Below are 21,910 nucleotides of genomic sequence, written 5' to 3' on the forward strand. Positions count from 1 at the left end.
AACAATTCCCAGAGTCTCTCCCCTCCCCACTCTACCCCACAACCATGACATGACTGTTGTATCAAAGGATTAAAAAGAAATAAAAAAACAACATTTATTAAAGACCTGCTATACACCCAACACTATTCCAAACACCATCCTCTTCTCCACTAGCTCTTGCAACAGAAGTTAGAGACAGACAGGTCCTTCCATGTTATAATAAGAAAACAGTTTGACAAATGTTAACTCTCCTGCCCAAGGTCACAGGCAATAACTGACAGTTGTGACTTGTCTGACCTCACCACTTGCTACTGCTTCAAGGAATCAAGACCCAAAAGTAAAAGCATTACGCATTTCCAGCCAACACTAAAAGGGTAAAGAGTACTTGAGCCTCCTAAGAGCATCCCCACTTGCTGGCCTTCTGCCCCAAATGGTGAGGACATTTGCTGGAAGATTTAATTCAGTACAAGAAACAGAGGCCCACTTTTTTGCTACTTTGAGCAAAAAGTCTCTAGTTCTCCAAGCAACATTCAGCCCTCCTCCTCTCTATTATGAATTCTCTTATCTCTGCCCAAGGGCTCCTTCTTCACAGATGCTACCAAAACCATCATCTTTTTTTCTGGAGGGGAGATGCATAGGGTTGTTTATTCAGTGCTGGGTATCTAACTCAGGGTCTCACGTATTCTAGGTGAGTGCTCTATCACTGAGTTATACCCCCAGCCCCAAATGGCCTTCTCAAAGCACCACTGTGATAAGGCACAACCTCAATACATTCCATACCCTGATTTATAAAAGCCATGTCTGGTTTTAACCCCTTCTCTACCTGAAGCCACCCGACTCATATATGAAATACCCTCTTCCTTGACCCTCAAAGTTCACACCCCTACTCCACAGAGGCTCATCTTCTTCTGCCCTTTGGCCATTCCCATTCTCACATGGAACTTTCCCCTCCTTTCTCCCCTATCTATCTAACCCAGTAGATTCTTGGAGGCCTTGCTAAGTTTCCATCCTTCATGAAACCTTCCCTGACTATGCTGTTCCCCAAAAACCTCTTCCTCTCTCGAACTGTCACCCAAAATGCTGTTATGTCATTTCCTGCTTTATTCCATCTTTGGGAACACACATGTGTTGACTGAACTCTCTGGTTGCTCTGAGGCAGAGGCCAACATGGACCTCTCTCCTTACAAATGACAAGGGAGCGCCTTACTCCTCAACATGCTGCCAGCCACACGTATTGGCTGAGCCCCAACAGAACTCACGGCTGTGTATTTTCTGCAATGAGAGGTACTTCTCCAGGTTCCTCCTGAGCTTCATTTCATTTCCATACTTGCCCACAGTCCCGTCATCCGACAGGATGAAGTGTGAGTGCAAACAGTTGAGGGTAGTGAGCTTGCTGAGGGGGTTACTCAGAGCCTGGTACATGCACACCACCTGAGGGACAGCAAGGACAAGAGACATCAGAGCTGAAGATCCTTCCACAGGCTCAACAGCCAACCTTCTGAGCAACATTTCATCAGGGTCTTTTGTGCACACGTGGACTCCCCCTTAAGCTGCACCAATTGTTATTTGCTCTAAGAGGCAAGACACAGCATTTAGTCCAAGAGACCAAGTTTAAATCCAGGATAACTTTAACTCTGGGTAATTCCTGTCTTCTTTTTAAGGTTTGTTTTCCTTATGTATAAATGAGGATAATAATAATTCCTAAATCAGATGGTTGCTATGAAACATCAAAGAAATAATGTACATAAAAAGCATATGAATTTTACAAACATTAGACTTTAATAGTTAACCTTTACAATTCCAAAGCATGACGCTGAACCTAGGAAACCAAAAAGACTGATAGATTATTTTACTACACATTTTGTTTAAGAGAAAATGATAAATAATCTAAAACAAAAGCTGACAATTACACATGACAAATAAAAATGTTTGCCATACATGTGACAAATAAAAATGTTACTGTGCTGAATTATCATAGAAAAGGTCTCTCAAACATAAATATAAACTGCTGCTTGGAAATATACAAAAACCATGAGAAGGAATATTGAAATCAGAGAAACAGAACAGCAAAGTATTATTTTATACCTATCAAAATGCCAAAACAATAATAATAATAAAAACCCAGAAGATCCATAAGCTGGCAAAGGTACAGGGAAATGAGCACCCACACACCTTGTGCAGACAAGGAATTATTAACAACTTTCCTGAAGACAATGTGTCAGGCTGTGAAGTGTCCATATCATCTGGCCCAAGCATTCTACTTCCCAACCTATCTCTAGGGAAACACGCAAGCTAGGACCAAAGATGTATATATCTTACCACAATATTAACAATATTGTCTGTAAAAAGAAACCACCTGAGAGGACAATCATAGAGGAATAGTTGATTAAATTACAGTATAGTAGAAAAATCAAACTGTACCTGTGGCCCCCAATCTATGGCCCCTTAATACTATGCCCCACCATAAGCAACCAGCAATCTCTCTAGGAAGTAAAAAAATATACACAGTGATCCTGGAATCTTTTCTTCATGTTGCAAGGCAAGGAAGTTATGACAGAAGATTATAATTGTATAAAGGGACTCAGAGACAAAAAGTCTGTAGTGGTCAAAATGAGACAATTTCAACATGGCAAAGAATACTAATGATGGTGGTTAAAGGGTTATGATATACCAAATTGGTATAAATTCATTAATTTAAAGAAAAAAATCACCTTTCACCTTTGGAAGATGGTAGGTAACCATCTCTTTATATTGAAAACTGGCAAGTAAGAGAAAAATATCAGACATTTTTTTCTACCCTTTCTATACAACTGTACCACCAGGTAAAACAAATGTCTGATAGAAAATGACTTAAGCTAATAATTGAGAAAGAATGCTACAATTAAATATCAGCATTGGCAACCTTATTGAAAACATGAATCTGGGCGAAGACTGCCAAAATCATAGACAGAGCTCACAGCATAAATTTCCACAGAAAGAATTCAATTCTGGTCATACATGTGGATCAAACTACCAATTTACAAGAAAGACGAGAGACACAGAAACGTGCTAACTCTGCATCAAGAGGTTAAATCTGGAAAATCCAAACTGGCAACCTGTTCTGGACAAATGACCCAGTCAGTTTTTTCAACAAATTAGGGGAGGTAGGGGGACTGGATTAAAAGTAATTCAATGAAAAAAAAAATCAAGGGACCTATTCATTCATAACAATATACAATATATGTTTAGCAATGAAATCAAACAATGTTTAAAACTATTAGACTATATGAAACCTGGATTTAAAAAATACATGAAAGAGGAAGAGGCACTATTTGGGAAGAAGAAGGGAACCAGTGGGAAGGCGGGGGCAGGACAAAAGAGGGTGATAGAAGGGTGAATATGATCAAAGTACATTACATACATGTATGAAAATGTCATAATGAAATCCATTACTCAGTACAATTAATATATGCTTACAAAAAATTAAACTGGACTGGGGTTATGGCTCTGTCTAGCAAGACCAAGGTCCTAAGTTCAAACCCCAGTAACTGACAACAAAAAAAAGTTTATCTATGAGACAATGAAAAGTTTGACAAGACTGGATAGTTAATGATTTTCAGGAATTGTTAATTTTTAGATATGATAACATCGTTGTGATTATACTTTCTTAAACTGTTCAGATTTTTTTTGGGGGGGCGGATACAGGGACTCAGGCTTGGTAGGCAGGTACTCTACCACTTGAGCCACTCCACCATTCAGATATTTTAGAAATACCTACTGAATATTTACAGATGAAATTATTTTATGTCTGGAATTTTCTTTGAAATAGTGAAGCATTATTACTATAAATGAATAAGGGAATAGAGGAACCATAAATGTCAATGAATTGAAACTGTTAGGGCTAGGATTAATACACAGAAATTCACTATTCTAATCTCTCAATTGTTTGACATGTGTGAAAATTTCCATAATAAAACTTAAAATAAACCTGAGCATGTCTACATTAACTGTCAGAGAGAACTGCCTACATTAAATAGTCAAGTTAAAAACACAGACTCATAGCAGTGAGTTTCTGTTGTTACTTTTTATAATATGTATTTTTAACTTCCTCTACATAAACATGTGGAAAAAATCTGGTGTAACACACTAAAGTATTAACAGTAGTTATCTTTCTTCTTTATACCTTTTCTCTAACATCTGATAACTTTACCAAAAAACCTACATATCTTATAAATAGACTTAGGCAAGTACATTCTGTTTAGATGAACACAGAGATAGGATTAAAGAATCAATACATGAAGACAAATGAAACACAGAGTAACTCTAGGGAAACGAACTAGCAAGAACCAAATTAAGAACGTGTCTTATTTTACTACATGCAAACCATAGCAAGGATACTGGCTACTTGCAGGACTGGAGCCGTTAAAGACTTTTGCAAATTAACATATCTGATTTATATTTTAGAGGAATTTTTCTGGCAGTAGGAGACAAGAGAAAGAGGAAGAAAGGTTATCACAATCATTTAGGCATCAGATAATGATCGTAACCATGGAGATAATGAGAAGATTCTGGGTATATTTTAAAAATGGAACTGAGCCAGGTGTTAGTGGCTCACACCTACAATCTTAGCTACTCAGGAGGCAGAGATCAGGAAGATTGTGGTTCCAAGCCATCCTGGGCAAAGAATCCCATGAGACCCTATCTCAAAAAAACCCTTCACAAAAAAATAGGGCAGGTAGAATGGCTCAAGGTGAAGGCCCTGAGCTCAAGCTCCAGTGTCACAAAAAAAAAATGGTGCTACGATAGTTTTTAGATGGATCTGGTTTAAGACATGAGACAAAGAGATCATTCTAGAAGTAATCCAAGGTTTTTGGCTTGAGCAACTACAAAGGTGGGATTGTCATTTTCTAAAACAGGTGAAGGATGTAGTGGGAAGATAGGAATTGGTTTTGGATATATTACATTTGAGGGTCTATTAGACATTGGGTACAGTATATATGGGCAATTTGGATACATATTCATTTCCTTTTGTTGTGAAAGGATTGTCTACTTACATCTTTTCCAATAAGATCTCTCTGGTTCTCAATGACACCCCATGGAGGGATTCCAACTGTCCAGATTTTCCTCAAGGACTTAGAGGAATGGGCTTTCAGGGCATCCCCAACATGCTTGGATACTCCTATGAACAAATAGTTTGCAAGTCAAATGTTAACTTACAAGTCATGCAAAACAATGACTGTCAGAAAGATACAAATAGATGATTATATGCAAAAGATTGTTCTCAGGGAAAGTTGCTGGCATGGTAGAATTAGATTCTGAGGCTTGGTTTCCTCTATTCTCTCTTGACAACTCTCTCTTCTCTGATCACTGGTCCCTGTACCTGAATAATTCCCCAATTTTGGCAATTTCTGCCTATAACCTCAGTCCCAAACTTAATCATGTCAGGCCGAATGTTCCATGCATTGCCCTGTCAGCAAGCCCAAGCCTGACATAAATGTTCTGAATATTTTTGTCTCTAATCTTCTCCAGTGCCCCAGCAAAACACCTGCAGATATCTTCTTCTTAAGGCAAACTAATTTAATAGATCTATATACATAAATATTCAAGAGTTAACATATTAAGGAATAATACATTAATATTTGCCTCTTGGGATTAAAAATAATAATAATTATAGTAGACACCACCTACTGGCACACAGTAAGATTTCAGTAAGTGTTGGTTAGATTTACATATATTTACACTTTAAGTAGGAGCTCTTTTTATATTCATTTTGTAGACAAAAATGGCAACACAGAGAAGTCAAATAACTTGTACAAGTTTACACTGCAGGTAATTTGCAGAACTTTGACTCCAGTCTCGGTAACCTGACTTATTTTTGTAACAGACTTTAATTTTCAGAGCAGTTATAGGTTGAACAGAAAGTACAGAGAATTCTCCCTACACCCCTGCTACCACACAAACACAGCCTTGCCTCCCCACTATCAACATTCCAGACCAGAGAGGAACATTTTGTTGTATCAATGAACCTGTACTGGCATTTCATCACCCAGAGACCATGGTTTGCATTAAGGTACACTCTTGGTGTTATCTATTCTATGAGTTTTGACAAGTATATAATGACAGGTATCCCCCACTGTAGTATCATACAGAATGTTCTCACTGCTCTGAGCATCTTCTGTGCATTGCCTATTCATCCTCCCTCCCTGTTAATCTTCTGCAACCACTGATCTTTCTACTGTTTCTACAGTTGCTTTTTCCAGACTGTCACATAGTTGAAATCCTTTTGACTTTAACTTTATCTGGCCATTAGTTACAGTACAGCATTGTAAGACTTATTCTTCCTATATATAGTACTGACTCTATGTGTGTCACACATACTCAGCATGATAACCTACCTGCAATCTTATACAAATTCTCCACTGAGCATCTTTGGGAGACTCCCTGTGACCATGTCATTCACCTATTTATTCTGATTCAAAACCCTTTGAGACCCCTCTGTCATGTAGAGGATAATCCCATCTCATCAGCATAGCACCCAATCTGGCTCCAGCCTCCCTCACCATCTCTTTCCTCTGACACATGGCACACACCAGCCAGTGACCTCATCACTTCTTCCTACACATGCCTTTAATCTCTAGCTGTGTGCCTAACAATAAACAATCACCTCTTCCTTGCTCAAGACCAATGCCAAGAGCTGTGTCCTTCTCCAGGTCTTTGAAATGCCTTCAGTTCAAATTAGAATTCATCTCCCTTTTCCTTGTACTCTCTATATCTCAACTATAACCTATGACTATCAACTTCTAGTTAATTACTTTTTTTGTCTGTTACAGCTGAATCCCATCCCTAACCTAGGGTCACCTTTCATCCACAGCAACTATCCAAATGCTTTATACGTGGTAGATTCTGAAGGCTGGAGGCATTCAATTTAAGTAACTGTCAAATATTACATTTAATTAAAGTTTAGGATCATCTCAAGAATAGTCAGGCACTCATCAGTACAGCTTCTCAAATTTAAATGTGCACAAGAGCCACCTAGAGGTGTTGTGTTAAAATTCAGGTTCTGATTCTGCAGAAACAGAACGGGGCTGGAAATTGGGTACTGATGCTGTTGGGTTCAGAGATCACTGCTCAAATTGGTCCTGGAGGAGCCATAATTGAATCCATCAGACTGTTGGTTAGGGGAGCTCCGAGCATTTCTCCTTTCCTATTTCTTTCACTCATACGAACTACTGCAATCATCTTCACACTGCTGTGTATGTCTTCCTGTAGGTTAGCTGGCCCTAACCCAAACTTCCTTTTTTAAAAACCAATAAGTAAAATTAAGTATTTAATATATAGTTAGTCTACCTTTTCCTGAACTCTGTGAAACTTTCTCACCCCATCCCTTTTTTACTGGAAATAAAATAAATACCATATAATGGACCTAGAACTCTGCCAGCTTGTTTATTCCAAGAATGTGAAACATAACTTTCTATAAAATGTACAAGATAAACTACCAAGTTACCTACTACTGACAGGCTAGTGGGTTTATTCAGCTTTTTGTGGGGGCTTTGTTGTTGTTTATTTGTTGTTTGTTTGTCATTTGCTTCCTTCATTCCTCTTCAGTCAAAAAAAATTGTTTGTTAAACCAGTATGTGTTGCTGAATACTAAGCTGAATGTATAGGCCTTGACCTCAGTGCACCACCAGCTAAGTGAGCTGGAGCAGACTCACCCTGATGTGTGAGACAAATATAAACGCACCACCCTTGGCAACTGGTGCAGAAATTAAGAGACAGAAGTGAGAAGCTCTAGCTGAGATATCAGAGGCTGCTTCCTGGGTGTGCTGACATCTAGTGTGGATCTTCAAGGATGGGCATGGGAGGGAGGAAGGGAAGGAGAGAAAAAAGATAGACAGACAGATAACATGTGCTTTACCCGAGTTGATGCCTTCTGTTATTATCCACGCTCCTGTTGTCTCTGAAGCTTTAACCAAACCCTGGCTGAAGGTCTCTTTAAGTTTGGAGGGCATCTTAAAATTCTGGAGACCTCCATGGACAGAAATCACAAGCTTTGGCAGCTCCATCTTCCACTCTTCCAACATTAAATGTAACAGATGATCCAATTTGGTATCATAAGAAGTTCTAATATACTGGAAGACAGTGCAGAACCAAGAACAGAAACTTGTGAAAAACACATGCCAGCTACAGAAACAATAGGCACACAGCAGGGTAACTGACATGGCCACAACCTGACAGGAAGAATCTGGGGTCTCTCTAAAAGATCATCTTCTCATCATGGAAATATTTACTTCTACAAGATCCCACACCCCCATCTAGTTCCTTCTGGGAATTGTAAGTCACTGTAGGAAAACTTCCCTGGATGGAGGCTTGGCCCCCAGAGATCCTCAGAAGACCAAAGGTGAGGCAGAAGTATTTCAAACAACTGGCAAAGTTCACAGCATCAGCAAACCTATTAACAGAAAGCTTTACCAAGTAGGTGAAATGTGATTTTCTTCATAAATGTTATGGCTTTCAATGTACTACCTTTTGTTACATTTTTATATCTTAAAAGATTCAGGAGCATGTAATTTTATCATAAATGTTACTTTCTAACCACTTCCTTTGCTTCATTATCCCTCCAAAAACATTGCCTTTTCCAAATATACTTTTCACAGAACAGTCATCTCTGAATAGTCAATGCAAGCAAAAGAAAGATAATGGAAATACAAACAAGCAAGTAATCTCTGAGTCGTGTTTCATTTTGCCTAATGCTACATGGCACGCCTGGCTTCCTTTTTCTGCCAATGCAGACACACACAGTCGAAGTAAATACTGTAGTATTAGGAGCTATTAGCACAGTAGGTAGCAAGTCAGTCTTATAAATACTGTACTACTGAGGTAGTTTGCCTTCCTTAAGCACATGCCCAACCAACAGCAAGAATAAGCTGGATGTAGTGATACATGCCTGCAATCCCAGCACTCTGGAGGCTGAGGCAGGAGAATCACAAGTTTAAGGTCAGCCTGGGATACATAGGGAGACCCTGTTTCAAAACACACACACACACACACACACACACACACACACACACACTTCCTTTAATAGAAAAAAAAGAAGAAGCTACCTTTCTAGAAAGAGGTAAGGACAGTAAGGAACTGTAAATTACAGTACCTTAATTCATAACAACTTCACTTCGTAATTAAAATATTAGAATTTCTGACCAGCCCGATGGTGGAGCTATCACTAAATGTGCAAAAGAGAAAGAACCTAAGGATAATCACGATTCAATTTACAAGCCACCATGACTTTATCATATAGTTTAAAAGTAGGGAGGAGCTGTGGCTCAAGCAGTACAGGGCCTGCCTTGCAAGTCGAGGCCCTGAGTTCAAACCCCAGTCCCGTTCCCCCTCCTTCAAAACACCAATATATATAGCATCCTCCCCACTCTGTAATAATTGTGTGTTTGTTTTCCTATTGCTGTCACTCAATGCTAAGCAATGTTAAAGCATACAACATATTCGCTTTGTGGCATAGCAAGTATGAGCACCCAAAAAGTATTTTCTGAAGGGATGAAAAAGGAATAAATGAAGGTGATACAAATAAACAACAGGCTGAGCGCCACTGACTCACACCTGGAATCTTAACTACTCAGGAGACAGAAATCAGGAGAATCATGTTTCAAGGCCAGCCCAGGCAAAAGTTTGTGAGATCCTATCTCAAAAACACCCAATGCAAAAAAAGACTGGCAGAAAAGCTCAAGTGGTAGAGTGCCTGTGTAGCAAACATGAGACCCTGAGTTCAAAACCCCAGTACCACCAAAAAAAAAACACAAAAAAGCAGCAGCAAGAGGAAGGGGAAGGAAAGCCAAACTCATCAAACCCAAAAGTTGCAAACAGGGATCTATAAGAATTAGCTTCCATCAAATATTTGAGAAAAATCAACACATAAAGTTAATGCAAGATAATAACTTGTAGATTATTATAGAACTGTATTATGAAACTGTTAGGATTGCACTAAGAGGAACTTTTGTTTCAAATGCAGTCAACTAATGGCCACACCCCAGTAGGGAACAGCTGATTCACAGCTTTCTGAAGTGGGTTCCATCTGGGATAGTTGCCTCTCATAAAGGAGCAGGTGGTTGCCATGTTTGAGAGAAAACATCTGACGGACAGCTGCCCTGTCAATACTAGATGGTATTATTTGGATCAGCAGAGTCCCCCGAAGGCCATGGGCTGAAGGATTGGTTGCAGCCTATGGCACTCTTGGAGGTTGGTGGAACCTTTAGGAGGAGGGACCTAGTGGAAGAAAGTTATGTCATTGGGGGTGTACGCTCAAAGGAGATATTGGGACCTTGATCGAATGACCTGGCTTTCCAGGCCACCATGAGGTAACATACTCCTGTCATGGTGAACTGTTCTGCCATGGGCCCAAAGCAACAGGACAAAGTAACGATAGACTGAAACTGTGGGTCAAAATAAATTTTTGCTCCTTTGTAATTGATGATCTCAGGTACTTTGTTACAGCAACAGAAAGCTGGCAAATCATATGCAAAATCACCATGTTAGATCCATGTTAGAAACCTAGCTTGGAAAGCCCAAGTGTCACCATGTGATGGGCTCAGAGAGAAACGCTCCCAGATCCTTCCAGAGAAGAACTTAGGAACAGTGGCAAGCTCGTGGCCATTGCTATGGCCATGCTTCAGCTAATGCCATGGTCAGTTTGGACCCCCGAAGGTCCAGATGTTAAAGGCTTAGGCCCCATCCTGTGGTCATATTCAGAGGTGGAAGAGCCCTTAGAAAGTGGGCCCTAGTGGAGGTCATTGGGGGCATGCCCTCAAAGGAGACTATGGGATGCCAGTATCTTCCTCGCTTTTCTCCCAGGTTGTAAGGTGAATGGTTTGCTCTACCATAGCCTCCCCATCATGAAGTGTTGCCATACCACAGGGACACCCAACTGATCCTGGATCGAAACCTATAAACTGAACCAAAATAAACCTCACCTCTTTATAAGCTGATTTTCTCTAGCATTTAGTATAGTAACAGAATGCTGACTTACAGAGCCTGCTCCTGTTCAGTAACTTTTCTGCATTCCTTAAGAAAAAAGTCAGTCCTTTGGCAATTGACTCAAGGGCAATAGCCATTCTCTTCTGTGGCAGGCATAAGCTTCTGAAAGAGATGAGTCAAACACAGAGCTAGGCTCACCACACCTGTATGGTAAGGGAAGAGAGCATCAGGCTAGTTGTGACAAGGAGATGCATACATGGTGCCCTCAACGAAGACAGGTCATCTTTCTATCTGCCCTTGGAGATACATTTGCCGCCTATTCTTTAAAATCAGCAAAATGATTTGGGCTATTAACAAACCTTGGAGTGGTAGATGTGATCTCCATCTTGGAAATTAATGGTGCCAAAGGTGTCTGTAGGGCTTTTCACTGTGTGCTTTTCAATAGACCATGGCTCGTTTTCATTACCCTGGGCAGCTGAGAGGGTCCAGGCATAATCTATCCCATTATGCTCTTGAATCAGCCGGCCACAGTAGCACCTAAATTCAGGAAAACAAAAAACTTCAGAGTCGAAAATTGGTGTAATGTTTCTACATTTTCTTAGGGTAAGGTATAGATGCCACATATTGATAATTCCTAAAATGCCACATTAAGATTTACACTAATCTTATAAAATTGGATTATATTCTAGACTTAGAAAGACCATCAGTGGTTGTCTCCCTTGACTGGACATAAAAATCATTTGGGGACTATTTAAAAAATATTAAAATTCTTTTGCACACTCATATTCATAGCAGCATTATTCACCATAGTCATGAGGTGGGAGAAACCCAAATGTCCACCTGTGGATAAATAGTAAGTAAAATGTAGAGTGCACTTGTGCTGGAGTATTATTCAGCCTTAATAAAGGAAGAAATTATGACACCTGCTGCCAAATGATGAACCTGGAGGATATTATGCTAATTGACATAAGCCAGGACAGAAGCAGATAAATGCTGTATGATTCCAGTTATCTCAAGAAGTCAAATTCATAGACTGACAGTACAGTGATGGTTGCCAGGGGCTGGGGCAATGGAGAGTCTTTTAATGGACATGGAGTTTCAGTTTTACAAGACCAAAAGTTCTGGAGTTCCATTGCCCAATAATATGAATGTACTGAACATTGCTGAACTCTGCATTGTAAAGTTTAAAGCGGTTAAGAGGGCAAAAAATCAAATTATATGTATTCAAATATGTACATTTTATTCTAGGTCCAGTACATCACAATAAAGTTGTTTTTCCAAAAACTTAAAAATAAATATCTGCTATGTAATACTTAAGGAAAGTGCCAGGCACCGGTAGCTCATGTCTGTAATCCTAGCTACTCAGGAAGCAGAGATCAGGAGAATCGTGGTTCAAAGCCAGTCCTGGGCAAATAGTTTGCGAGACCTTATCTTGAAAAAAACTATCACAAAAAGAGCTGGTGGAGTGGTTCAAGGTATAGGCCCTCAGCTCAAGCCCCAGTACCGCAAAAAAATAGACAGATAGATAGATTTATACATATATATGTATATATATATTTAAGGAAAGTAAGGAATCTCACATAAAACACAATATTCACATCAAAATGAATCAGTCAAAAAAAGATATAACATTAAAGACATAAGTCAACATAGACCCAACACTGGAAATGTATATGGACATAGAGCCATGAAAGAGAATTGACTGTAAACATAAATAATAAGTTATTATAAGTAATATTATTTTAAAGGAAAGATTAAACCAGGTGCTGGTGGCTCACACCCATAATCCTAGCTACTCAGGATTCAGAGATCTGGAGGACTGGGGTTCAAAGCCAGCCCAGACAAATAGTTCCCGAGATCCTATCTCAAAAATACCTAACACACACACAAAAAAAAGACTGGCAGAGTGGCTCAAGTAGTAGAGCTCCTGCCTAGCAAGTGTGAGGCCCTGAGTTCAAACCCCAGCACCACTAAAACAAACTGAAAATGAAACTACACCTAAAAATAATACTAGTAATATCAGCACAAGAAAATAACAACAAAAGCAATACTTCTTCTTACTGCTCATATAAGTTCCCTGTGAACCACATGATCAGGTGAAATAAACATATAATAGGCTTTTGTATCTCTTTTTTGTTTTTGAGATGAAATCTCACTATGTTACCCAGGTTGGCCTCAAACTAGTGAGGTCAAAGGATCCTCCTGCCTCAGCCTCCTAAGCAGCTGGGACTACAACAGTGTACCACCACACCCAACTCTATTTCTTTTAAAATTTTAGTTTACTTTTATTTTTTAAATGTTTTGGTGTTACTGGGGTTTGAACTCAGGGCCTTGCACTTGCTAGGCAAACACTTGAGCCAGCCCCTCCTTTTAAATTTTCAATAATAGTATTGTGTGAGGAATTATTGACTCAAATAAAATAAAATACTTCAATATTATTCATCTATATATTCCCTTTATGGCTCTTTATTTTTTTCCACAAAGTATGCAATATATTAGCACAATAGTGCATTTATAAATAAACATACGCATATGAAATATGTATATTGGGATACATATCCCTAAAGGTTTAATGATACAATACACAATAAAATGTGTGAAGACTACTACATCTATGAAAAAAACTTTTAATCATACACCCATATATATCATTTTTTAATGTCAATGCACATATTAAATATTAATATAACACTATAATATTAATATAATATAATATTAATATTATATAAGTGAAATTATAGGTGCCCCAAGTTATTAATTATTGCTCTGTTCATAATTGCAGAAAATTGCAAATAGCTAAATAACCTAAGCACCCACCAATAAGGAATGAAATAAATAAGTTAGAACACATCCACATTCTGTAACACAGAAAATTCTCTCTGTGCTGCTATAGAAAGAGCTGTAAGGTCTACAGATGAGAGAAAAGGTTGTATTTGAGAATAGCCTGCATGGTGCATTATCTACTATGATCTGAATGTTTATGGAAAACTGAGGGCTGAATAAAAACTAAAATATGCATTTACTCTTCTTATATATGGACTAACAACTCTGAAAGGAATCACAAGAAACTAATAACAGTAGGAACCATGAGAGCAGGAGAGGACGGAGCTGCCTCCCTAGGGACAGGGGAAAGAAGGACATTTTTTACTGTATATCTTTTTATACTTTTTGAACCATGTGAAATTTAAAAATATATTAGTAAATTTTAGTTATTTTTTAGATTTAAAAAATTTTATCATCTTATTGTTATATTGGGAGTACATTGTGACATTTACAAAAGTGCTTACAATATATCTTAGTTAAATTCATCCCCTCCATCATTCTTCTTTATTCCACTTCCCCCCTCCCATTCCTGCAATAGTTTCAACCGGTCTCATTTTTCCATTTTCGTACATAAATACATAGTATTTCCACCACATTCACCCTCCTACACCCTTCCTTACATCCTCCCCTCCCCCATTAGTATCAACCCCCAGAAAGGACCTATTTTACCTTTCTGTCTTTCATTTTTGAAAAAAGACATTTTGTTTAAGATATCTATAGAGTTTCGTTGTGACATTTCCATATATATATATGCATTATAACCTAAATTGGTTCATTCCCTCCATTTTTCTCCTTTCTGCTTTAGTCCTCTTCTTATGGTGACTTCAACAGGTTTAAAATTCTATATTCATTTTGTATAGAAAGTACATCAACCACATCATAAAATACTGAAATACAAATTCTAATCTCCCTATCTCCCCTCAAGAACCCCCAATTGCCCAACACTCAGGAGGCTGAGGCAGGAAGATCAAAAGTTTAAGGCCAGCCTGGGCAATTTAATGATAACTTATTTATCTCAAAATAAAAACTAATAAAATAAAAACACTAGGTTTAACATTGGTTCAACCATAAACTTCAGGATATGATCAGAATCAAGGAAATCTCATTTCCCTCTGCTGACAAAAAAGAAAGATAAAACCAGTTACTAATATATGGTTTAAAATCTATATCACAGTTAAAATTTGTATTGCATAAGGTTGGTATACACACACATTACTTGCAAGGTATAGATCAAATGCATCACTGTATACACAAGGAGTTTCATTTTTATTCAAATACAATGTGATAGTAAATAAAAATTTAAGGCTTAACAAGTGTTGCAATTGGCAGACACTCTTGCTAAAGGCTCTTACCATTTACCTGCTTCAGTAACTGAAATAGTCCATTACATTCAAATAATCCCTCTCTCTCATAAAAAAAAAATCTCTTTTTTTAAAACCTCCTTGAGAAAGGTAAATGACATACACATTACACTGAGTCCATTCCAGATGTAAGGAAACTGTCCCAATGCGTTTTCATCACAGTGCCTTATGGTTCAAAAGGAACTCATTTATCTAAATCTTACCTGACCAAATTCTGACAGACCTGACAGCCTGGAGCACATCTAAATTAAAGAAATAAAACACCTCTTAATTTACTGATATATTTGAAATCATATTTAAAGCTTGTACAGTAAACATCTGTTCTTTTCCACGTTCTGGAAGTCAGGATTTGTTGAATATTCATGTCATTTATTTTCCATATGTCATTTCCTATATATAATTGCACTGTAGCAATGATGATATAATTAATAGAACATGGAATTTAGAAACAAAATACTGTATTTAAATCTCCTTGAGGGATCGGACTCTGATCACATGATAAAGCGAGAGCACACTTGGGAGGTATGAGGATAGGTAAGACACCCAAAAAACTAGATAGCATTTGTTGCCCTCAATGCAGAGAAACTAATGTAGATACTTTAAAGCGACAGAGGCCAATAGGAGAAGGGAACCAGGAACAGAGAAAAAGTTAGTTCAAGAAGAATTAATTTAGAAGGTAACGCACATGCACAGGAAAGCAATGCAACTCAACTCCCTGTATAACTATCCTTATCTCAACTAGCAAAAACCCTTGGTCCTTCCTATTATTGCTTATACTCTCTCTACAACAAAATTAGAGATAAGGGCAAAATAGTTTCTCCCTGGTAGTGAGGGGGTGGGTGGCAGAGGGAAGGGGTGGGGGGAAGGAGGAAGAAATGGCCCAAACATTGTATGCACATAGAGTAAAAGAAAAAAAAATTTTTAATTTTTAAAAAAATGTTTTAAATCTCAATTTAGTGATTCCTTTAGGCCTCAGTTTTCATATCTGAAACTGATTTTAACACATTTAGGTGATGAAAAAAGATTACATGAGCTAATATAAAGTGTCTTACAAACACCTGGTACATTACAGTACATGTAACAAATGGTAACTATTATTATTAAGCTATGGAGGTAAAGCAGACTTCTCGAGAATCAAGAAAATGTACATGAAAATAATTTTAAAATCATAAAGTACTCTCAAATTGAATGGTGTCATTGAGCTACTTCCACTGCTATCCATCATTACATCTTCATAATGAGTCTTGATATCTAAGGAGCAACTGTTCTGTCCTTTAGTCTTCTTTTTATAAAAAAAAAAAATGTTTTTCTTTACTTGGCTGGGGGATGTCTAAGGCCCTGAGTTTGATTCCTAGTATTAAAAGAAAAAAAAGAAAGGGGGAGGGGGAATATAGGCAAATGATGGAGGGGGTGAATTAAAGTTATATATACACAGACACATATACTTATATGTAGAGAGAGAGAGAATAGGAAAAAGGTAAAAAATAGTTTTACTTTTCTAAGAAAAAGATGTTATAATCAAATCTGTCACATCCTAATAAAGAAAGAAATGTGTGGAAATAATCAATAAAACATAAAATTTAATTGAAATTTAAATGAGTTACTACCATTTTGCTGTCCACTGTAAATAAGAAAGCTGAATAAAACATTTTTGATAATCTTACTAGGATCTAAGAAAAAGATGAGTAAGAGGAATGTCTACTATCATCCATTAATTTTTTAAATCACACTAAAGTAGAGACTGCTTCTTTCTCCATAAAATATTGCAAGCCTGGACAATTCCTATAATTAGGATCAGTGGAGCCAGGAGTGGTGGTACATGCATGTAATCCCAGTACTCGGGAGGCTGACACAGGAGGACAATTATTTTGAGGACAGACCCGCCTACACAGTGAGATCCTGTCTCAAAAAGAAAAAAAAAAGGTTTTTTCCACATAGCAAACTAAAAACAAGGGAGAGAATTATGATCAATGGTATTCTTTTTTTTCTTTCTGGTACAGGGATGCTAAGCACATGCTCTATCAGGGAGCTACATCCCCAGCCCCAGTGATCTCTTCTTGAGTCTGTGGGCTAATCATAGACTTAATAATTTTATCACTTTTCGTGAGGTCCCAGGTAATTGCAAAGATGATCTTCCATTTACAGAAGCAAAAGGAGCCACTTGGAACTCAATCTGCTTTCCCTTGTGCCCACCATCACATTTCTTTCATTGTAAAAGATGAAAGAAAAAAGCAATGTTACCTTGGTATTCTAGAAACATTTGTTCTTTTTTTTTTTGTGGTACTGGGGTTTGAACTCAGGTCCTACACCTTGAGCCACTCCACCCGCCCTTTTTTCAAGGTTTTTTCAAGATAGGGTATCACGATCTATTTGCCTGGGTTGGCTTCAAACCTCTATCCTCCTGATCTCTGCCTCCTGAGTAGCTAGGATTACAGGTGCCCAACTTCTATAAACATTTTATAAACAGGTAAAATGAAAATTTCCAATCACAGGACGCACAAACCATAGGTAATTCAACGAGGGTGGGACTAGTCAATGTTTAACAAAGGCAAGGAACACTAAAATAGTGTTATCCCCAAAGAATTAGAATTTCAGAACCTTACCATGCTGACCTTGATAAGCATAGAGTTATGGTTTCTAAACTTTAGATAAACATAAGGTCAACCACTCAAAGGAATCCCTGATTAAAATATTGCTCTTCTATTGTCTTTCTTGACTCCTAAGGGCAATGACATCCGATCTTACTTTCATGAACCTGATAACCCTGGGGAATTTTCCGTAGTCCTTTCTTCCTCTATCTTTCACAGGCTGCCTGGTGAACTTTGTTCTAAGTAGAGTTTCCAAAGGGTAGTCAAGAACTCAGAGTGGTTACAATCAAACCACTCTCTTCTCCTGCCTACTCTCTGCCCAAACAAAAAGACTATGGGAGGAAAATAGAACTGAAATTACCTGTTTGCATCATCTAAGCACAGTGTCCTGAAATGTCCAGAACAGTCACTGTTTTCCACAGATACTTTAGTTGGAGATAAAGGCTTTTCACAATATTTTGAATATTCAATTCCAAATACCTGTAAATTGTTCATTCAAACTTGGTGGAAGAGATGCATTACTTCCCTATAACATCTATAATCCCCCTCATGAAGAGCAGGGCATCCAGTGGAATGAAATCCACCAGATTTTAACAGTAAAGTCACTATGTGTAACTTCTTTCCTCTTTATACTTCGTTAATTCGTTAAACAGATATTTTCAGTAGCCCTCTTGGTGACACACATTGTCATATCAAGTGAGGCACAAAACTTACAGTCCCTTTTCTTACCAGATTGTCTACAATGAAGTGAAAGGAGTACTAAAATTAATAAATGCTAATTTATAGATATTATCAAACATTCTTGACAAGACATATTTCTAAATTTCTTCAAACAGTCCTCAAGTAGCATTGCTTTAAAAAGAAAAATGTAATTAAAAATCATACTTGTGAGGGTCTTTTGAACTGGGTATGAATTTGTTACATTCTCTCTTGCTGAATACTCCTTCAATCCAGGATTTCTAGAATAGAACAGAAAGTGACTTTATTTTACACTCTAAGTGAGAAAACCATGTAACCACAGTTGCACCGGTAGGCAAGATGTATTAAGGTACCATGGATGCTCCTTAAAATGCCAAAACCAACCCAAAATAGACTAAGCATTTATTGGCTTCTATAGCAGATAATACACATGCAAATGAGCCCAATGTTTACATGTAAGTACTCAAAGGGCCAGAATTTCACCTTGAATAACAACAGCCTAATAGAGATAAATTCACGTGTTCTCTTAAATCTACTCGAAATTTCAAAATTCTCACTTGTAAAATTCCACTTTGGCTAAATTTTCACAAGAAGTTAGTAGTGTCAAAGGAGAGGTGCCATCTTGGTGAGATTCTTCACACAGCTGGAAGCATAGCTTACCATGGGCAAGATCGCTTCATGTTACACAACCTTAACTGTCCCTGAAGCCAAGTTGGGGGCTTCAATGCACTCCTTCTAATACAACCTCTCCCTTTCCACAAAATTCAAGACATAATCAACTTCCTCCATAGGCTGTGTTAGAAGTCTAGAGTTAGGGACTGGAGGCATGGTTCAAGTGGTAGGGTGCCTATCTAGCAAGCACAAAGTCCTGAGTTCAAACCCCTACCAAAAAAAAAAAAAAAGAGTATATAGAGTCAGAATACACTGGCACCACCAGAAAACACAACCAACCCATGAACAGGTTGGTTCATCCTAACAGGAAATATTTTAAGTCCATATGGTGTGAGATTAGAAAGAAGTGTGGCTATAACTTTATACACACAAGTTAGAACAGAGATGAAAGTGTTCACTACTGAATAGAACTCAGGATAGTCACAGTCTAATTAATAGATCTTACTAAGCAAAGAGAGAAGGTTTAATTGATTGGTTCTGTGCATTTAACACTTTCTCAAATGAAAGCTAGAATCATCTTAAATCATTCTACACTCTTACCCCTCTACACAGTCAGCAACTGCTTTTATCTATTAAAAAGCATTCACTGTTGCCAGGCATGGGGAGCAAACCTATAATCCCAACCCTCAGGTAGCTGAGGCAGGAGGGATTTGAGTTATTGAGTCCAAGGCCAACCTGGACTACACAGTGAGACCCCAACCCAAAAAAAAAATTGACTAAATTTGCAAAACACTGAAAACATAAACTTGGAAAAATCCAAAGCCAGAGAATTTAAAATGAACTAAATGGACAGTAAATTCAAAATATATTTACAATAACATGAAATGGCAAAATAATTTAGAATCATTAAAACCCATCCCTGGAGAGGGGGAAGGGGTGAGGGGCAGGGGGAGAAATGGCCCAAACAATCTATGCACATGTCATATAAATGAATAAAAAAATTTTTTTTAAATCCCATCCCTGTTCAAAAACATTAACCATTTCATCATTTCTTCTTCAAACATGTATTAAGAATCTAATTTTTACACCTATAATCCTAGGTACTTGGGAGGCGAGATCAGGAGGATCATGGTTGATTCAAAGCCAGCCTTGGGCAAATAGTTCGGGAGACCCTATCTCAAAAATACCCAACACAAAATAGGGCTGGCAGAGTGGTTCAAGTAGCAGAGTGCCTGCTTAGTAAGAAAGGGTAAGGTCCTGAGCTCAAGTCTTAGTACCACAAATAAAAATCTACCTTGTGCAAAGCACTGTGAAAGATGCTACAAAAGAGTCAATGTGCCCCCAAAGAATTCTTCATTCTGAATTTCAAAGTTTTAAATATATTAATTCATTCAAAAATATTTTGTTTTTTTTAAATTTTATCTTGTTTTTTTTCACATAAAATCTTTTTTAATTATCATATTGTTGTCGTACTTAGAGTACACTGTGACATTTACAAAAGTGCTTACAATATCTCTTAGTGAGATTCACCCCTTCCATCATCTCCTTTATTCCCCTGTTCTTAGAACAGTGTCAACATGTCTCATTTTTCCATTTTCATACATGAGTACATACTATTTCCACCATATTAGCCCTCATTCACTCTTTCCTTATATTCATTCAAGTGTTTTGGACAGGCCTCCATACTGCATGCTGAGAATTCTATGGCAAACAAGACATAGTTTCTGCTGTCACAAAAAGTAGAATAAACAAGAAGAAACAGATATATATACATCCATGTGCACAATTAGATATGAAGTACAGGTGCAAGCTAGGTACAGTGGTACCTTCCTATAGTCCCAGCTACTTCAGAGGCTAAGGAAGGAGGATTGCTTAAGCCCAGGAGTTTGAGAGAACATAGCAAGACCCAATCTCACAATAAATAACAAATAAATAAATAAATAAAAACAGCTACCCAAAATGGACCCCTTGGCTGCCAAAGTGGCTCAAGCTGTAGAGTGCTGGCCTTGAGTTCAAACCTACCACTGCCAAAAATAAATAAATAAATAAAAAGGGCCCCTGAGTGAGGAGCTTAGGGATACACACTAAGCAAGCTGGGCTCAACCTCTCCATTCATTTTAAAGATGGCATAGCGGCTCTCAGGTAGGTCTTTCAAGCAAATCACTCAATTTCCTCATGCTTATTCACTCATCTATTTAAAATGGAGGTGATAGCCAGGTACTGGTGGCTCACGCATGTAATCCTAACTACTTAAGAGACTGACATTGGGAGGGTTGAGGTTGAAGACCACCCTGGAAAAATAGTTCATGAGACGCCATCTCCAAAATAAGCAGAGCAAAATGGGCTGCCGGTGTGGCTCAAATGGTAGAGTACCTGCTTTGGCCCTGAGTTCAAACCCCAGGCTCACCAAAAAAATATATAACAAAATAAAATAAAATGGAGATGATAATAATACTACCTCTGTTGGGGGTACTGCTCAGTGGTAGAGTATGTGCTTACCATGCCAGGTCCTGGGTTCAATCCTCAACACCAAATATAACAGTAGTCATAAAATACTCCCTCATAGAGCTATTGAAAGGATTATGTACATTTAAAGGCATAGATTTCTTCCAAGGGCTTATAAAGTCTCAATAAAGCTTATCTATTATTATTGGCCATATGAAAGGTAAAAATTAAGCTGAGCACTTGTGGCTCACACCTGTAATTCTAGCTACTTAGGAGGCTGAGATTAGGAGGCTTATGGTTTGAGATCAGCTCAGTCAAATAGTTCATGGAACTCCATCTCCAAATTAACCAGAGGAAAATGGTTAATTTGCTTTGAGATGTGGTTCAAGCAGTAGAGAGCCTGATTTGCAAGTGTGAAGCTCAGAATTCAAACCCCAGTCCTAC

At 38.0% G+C, this 21,910-nt stretch overlaps 1 protein-coding gene across 14 annotated transcripts in view; it reads right to left on the reverse strand.

The window, feature by feature from the left end:
- Trpm6 (transient receptor potential cation channel subfamily M member 6) overlaps nucleotides 1-21,910 on the reverse strand; it is a 138,172-nt gene that overhangs the window by 97,545 nt on the left and 18,717 nt on the right. For 7 of the 14 annotated variants that reach the window (XM_074052054.1, XM_074052053.1, XM_074052065.1 and 4 more), the window contains exons 2-7: nucleotides 18,596-18,669; nucleotides 15,326-15,364; nucleotides 11,298-11,475; nucleotides 7,874-8,087; nucleotides 5,013-5,137; nucleotides 1,239-1,410 (exon numbers count right to left, since the gene is read on the reverse strand). In XM_074052054.1, the coding sequence (XP_073908155.1) occupies nucleotides 1,239-1,410; nucleotides 5,013-5,137; nucleotides 7,874-8,087; nucleotides 11,298-11,475; nucleotides 15,326-15,364; nucleotides 18,596-18,669 (802 nt within the window). Of the gene's footprint in view, nucleotides 1-1,238; nucleotides 1,411-5,012; nucleotides 5,138-7,873; nucleotides 8,088-10,990; nucleotides 11,142-11,297; nucleotides 11,476-15,325; nucleotides 15,365-18,595; nucleotides 18,670-21,910 lie in introns of all 14 variants that reach the window. The other 7 variants (XM_074052056.1, XM_074052057.1, XM_074052063.1 and 4 more) reach the window with 4 other exon arrangements.

This window comes from Castor canadensis, chromosome 13 (assembly GCF_047511655.1).
Source record: "Castor canadensis chromosome 13, mCasCan1.hap1v2, whole genome shotgun sequence".
NCBI lineage: Eukaryota > Metazoa > Chordata > Mammalia > Rodentia > Castoridae > Castor > Castor canadensis.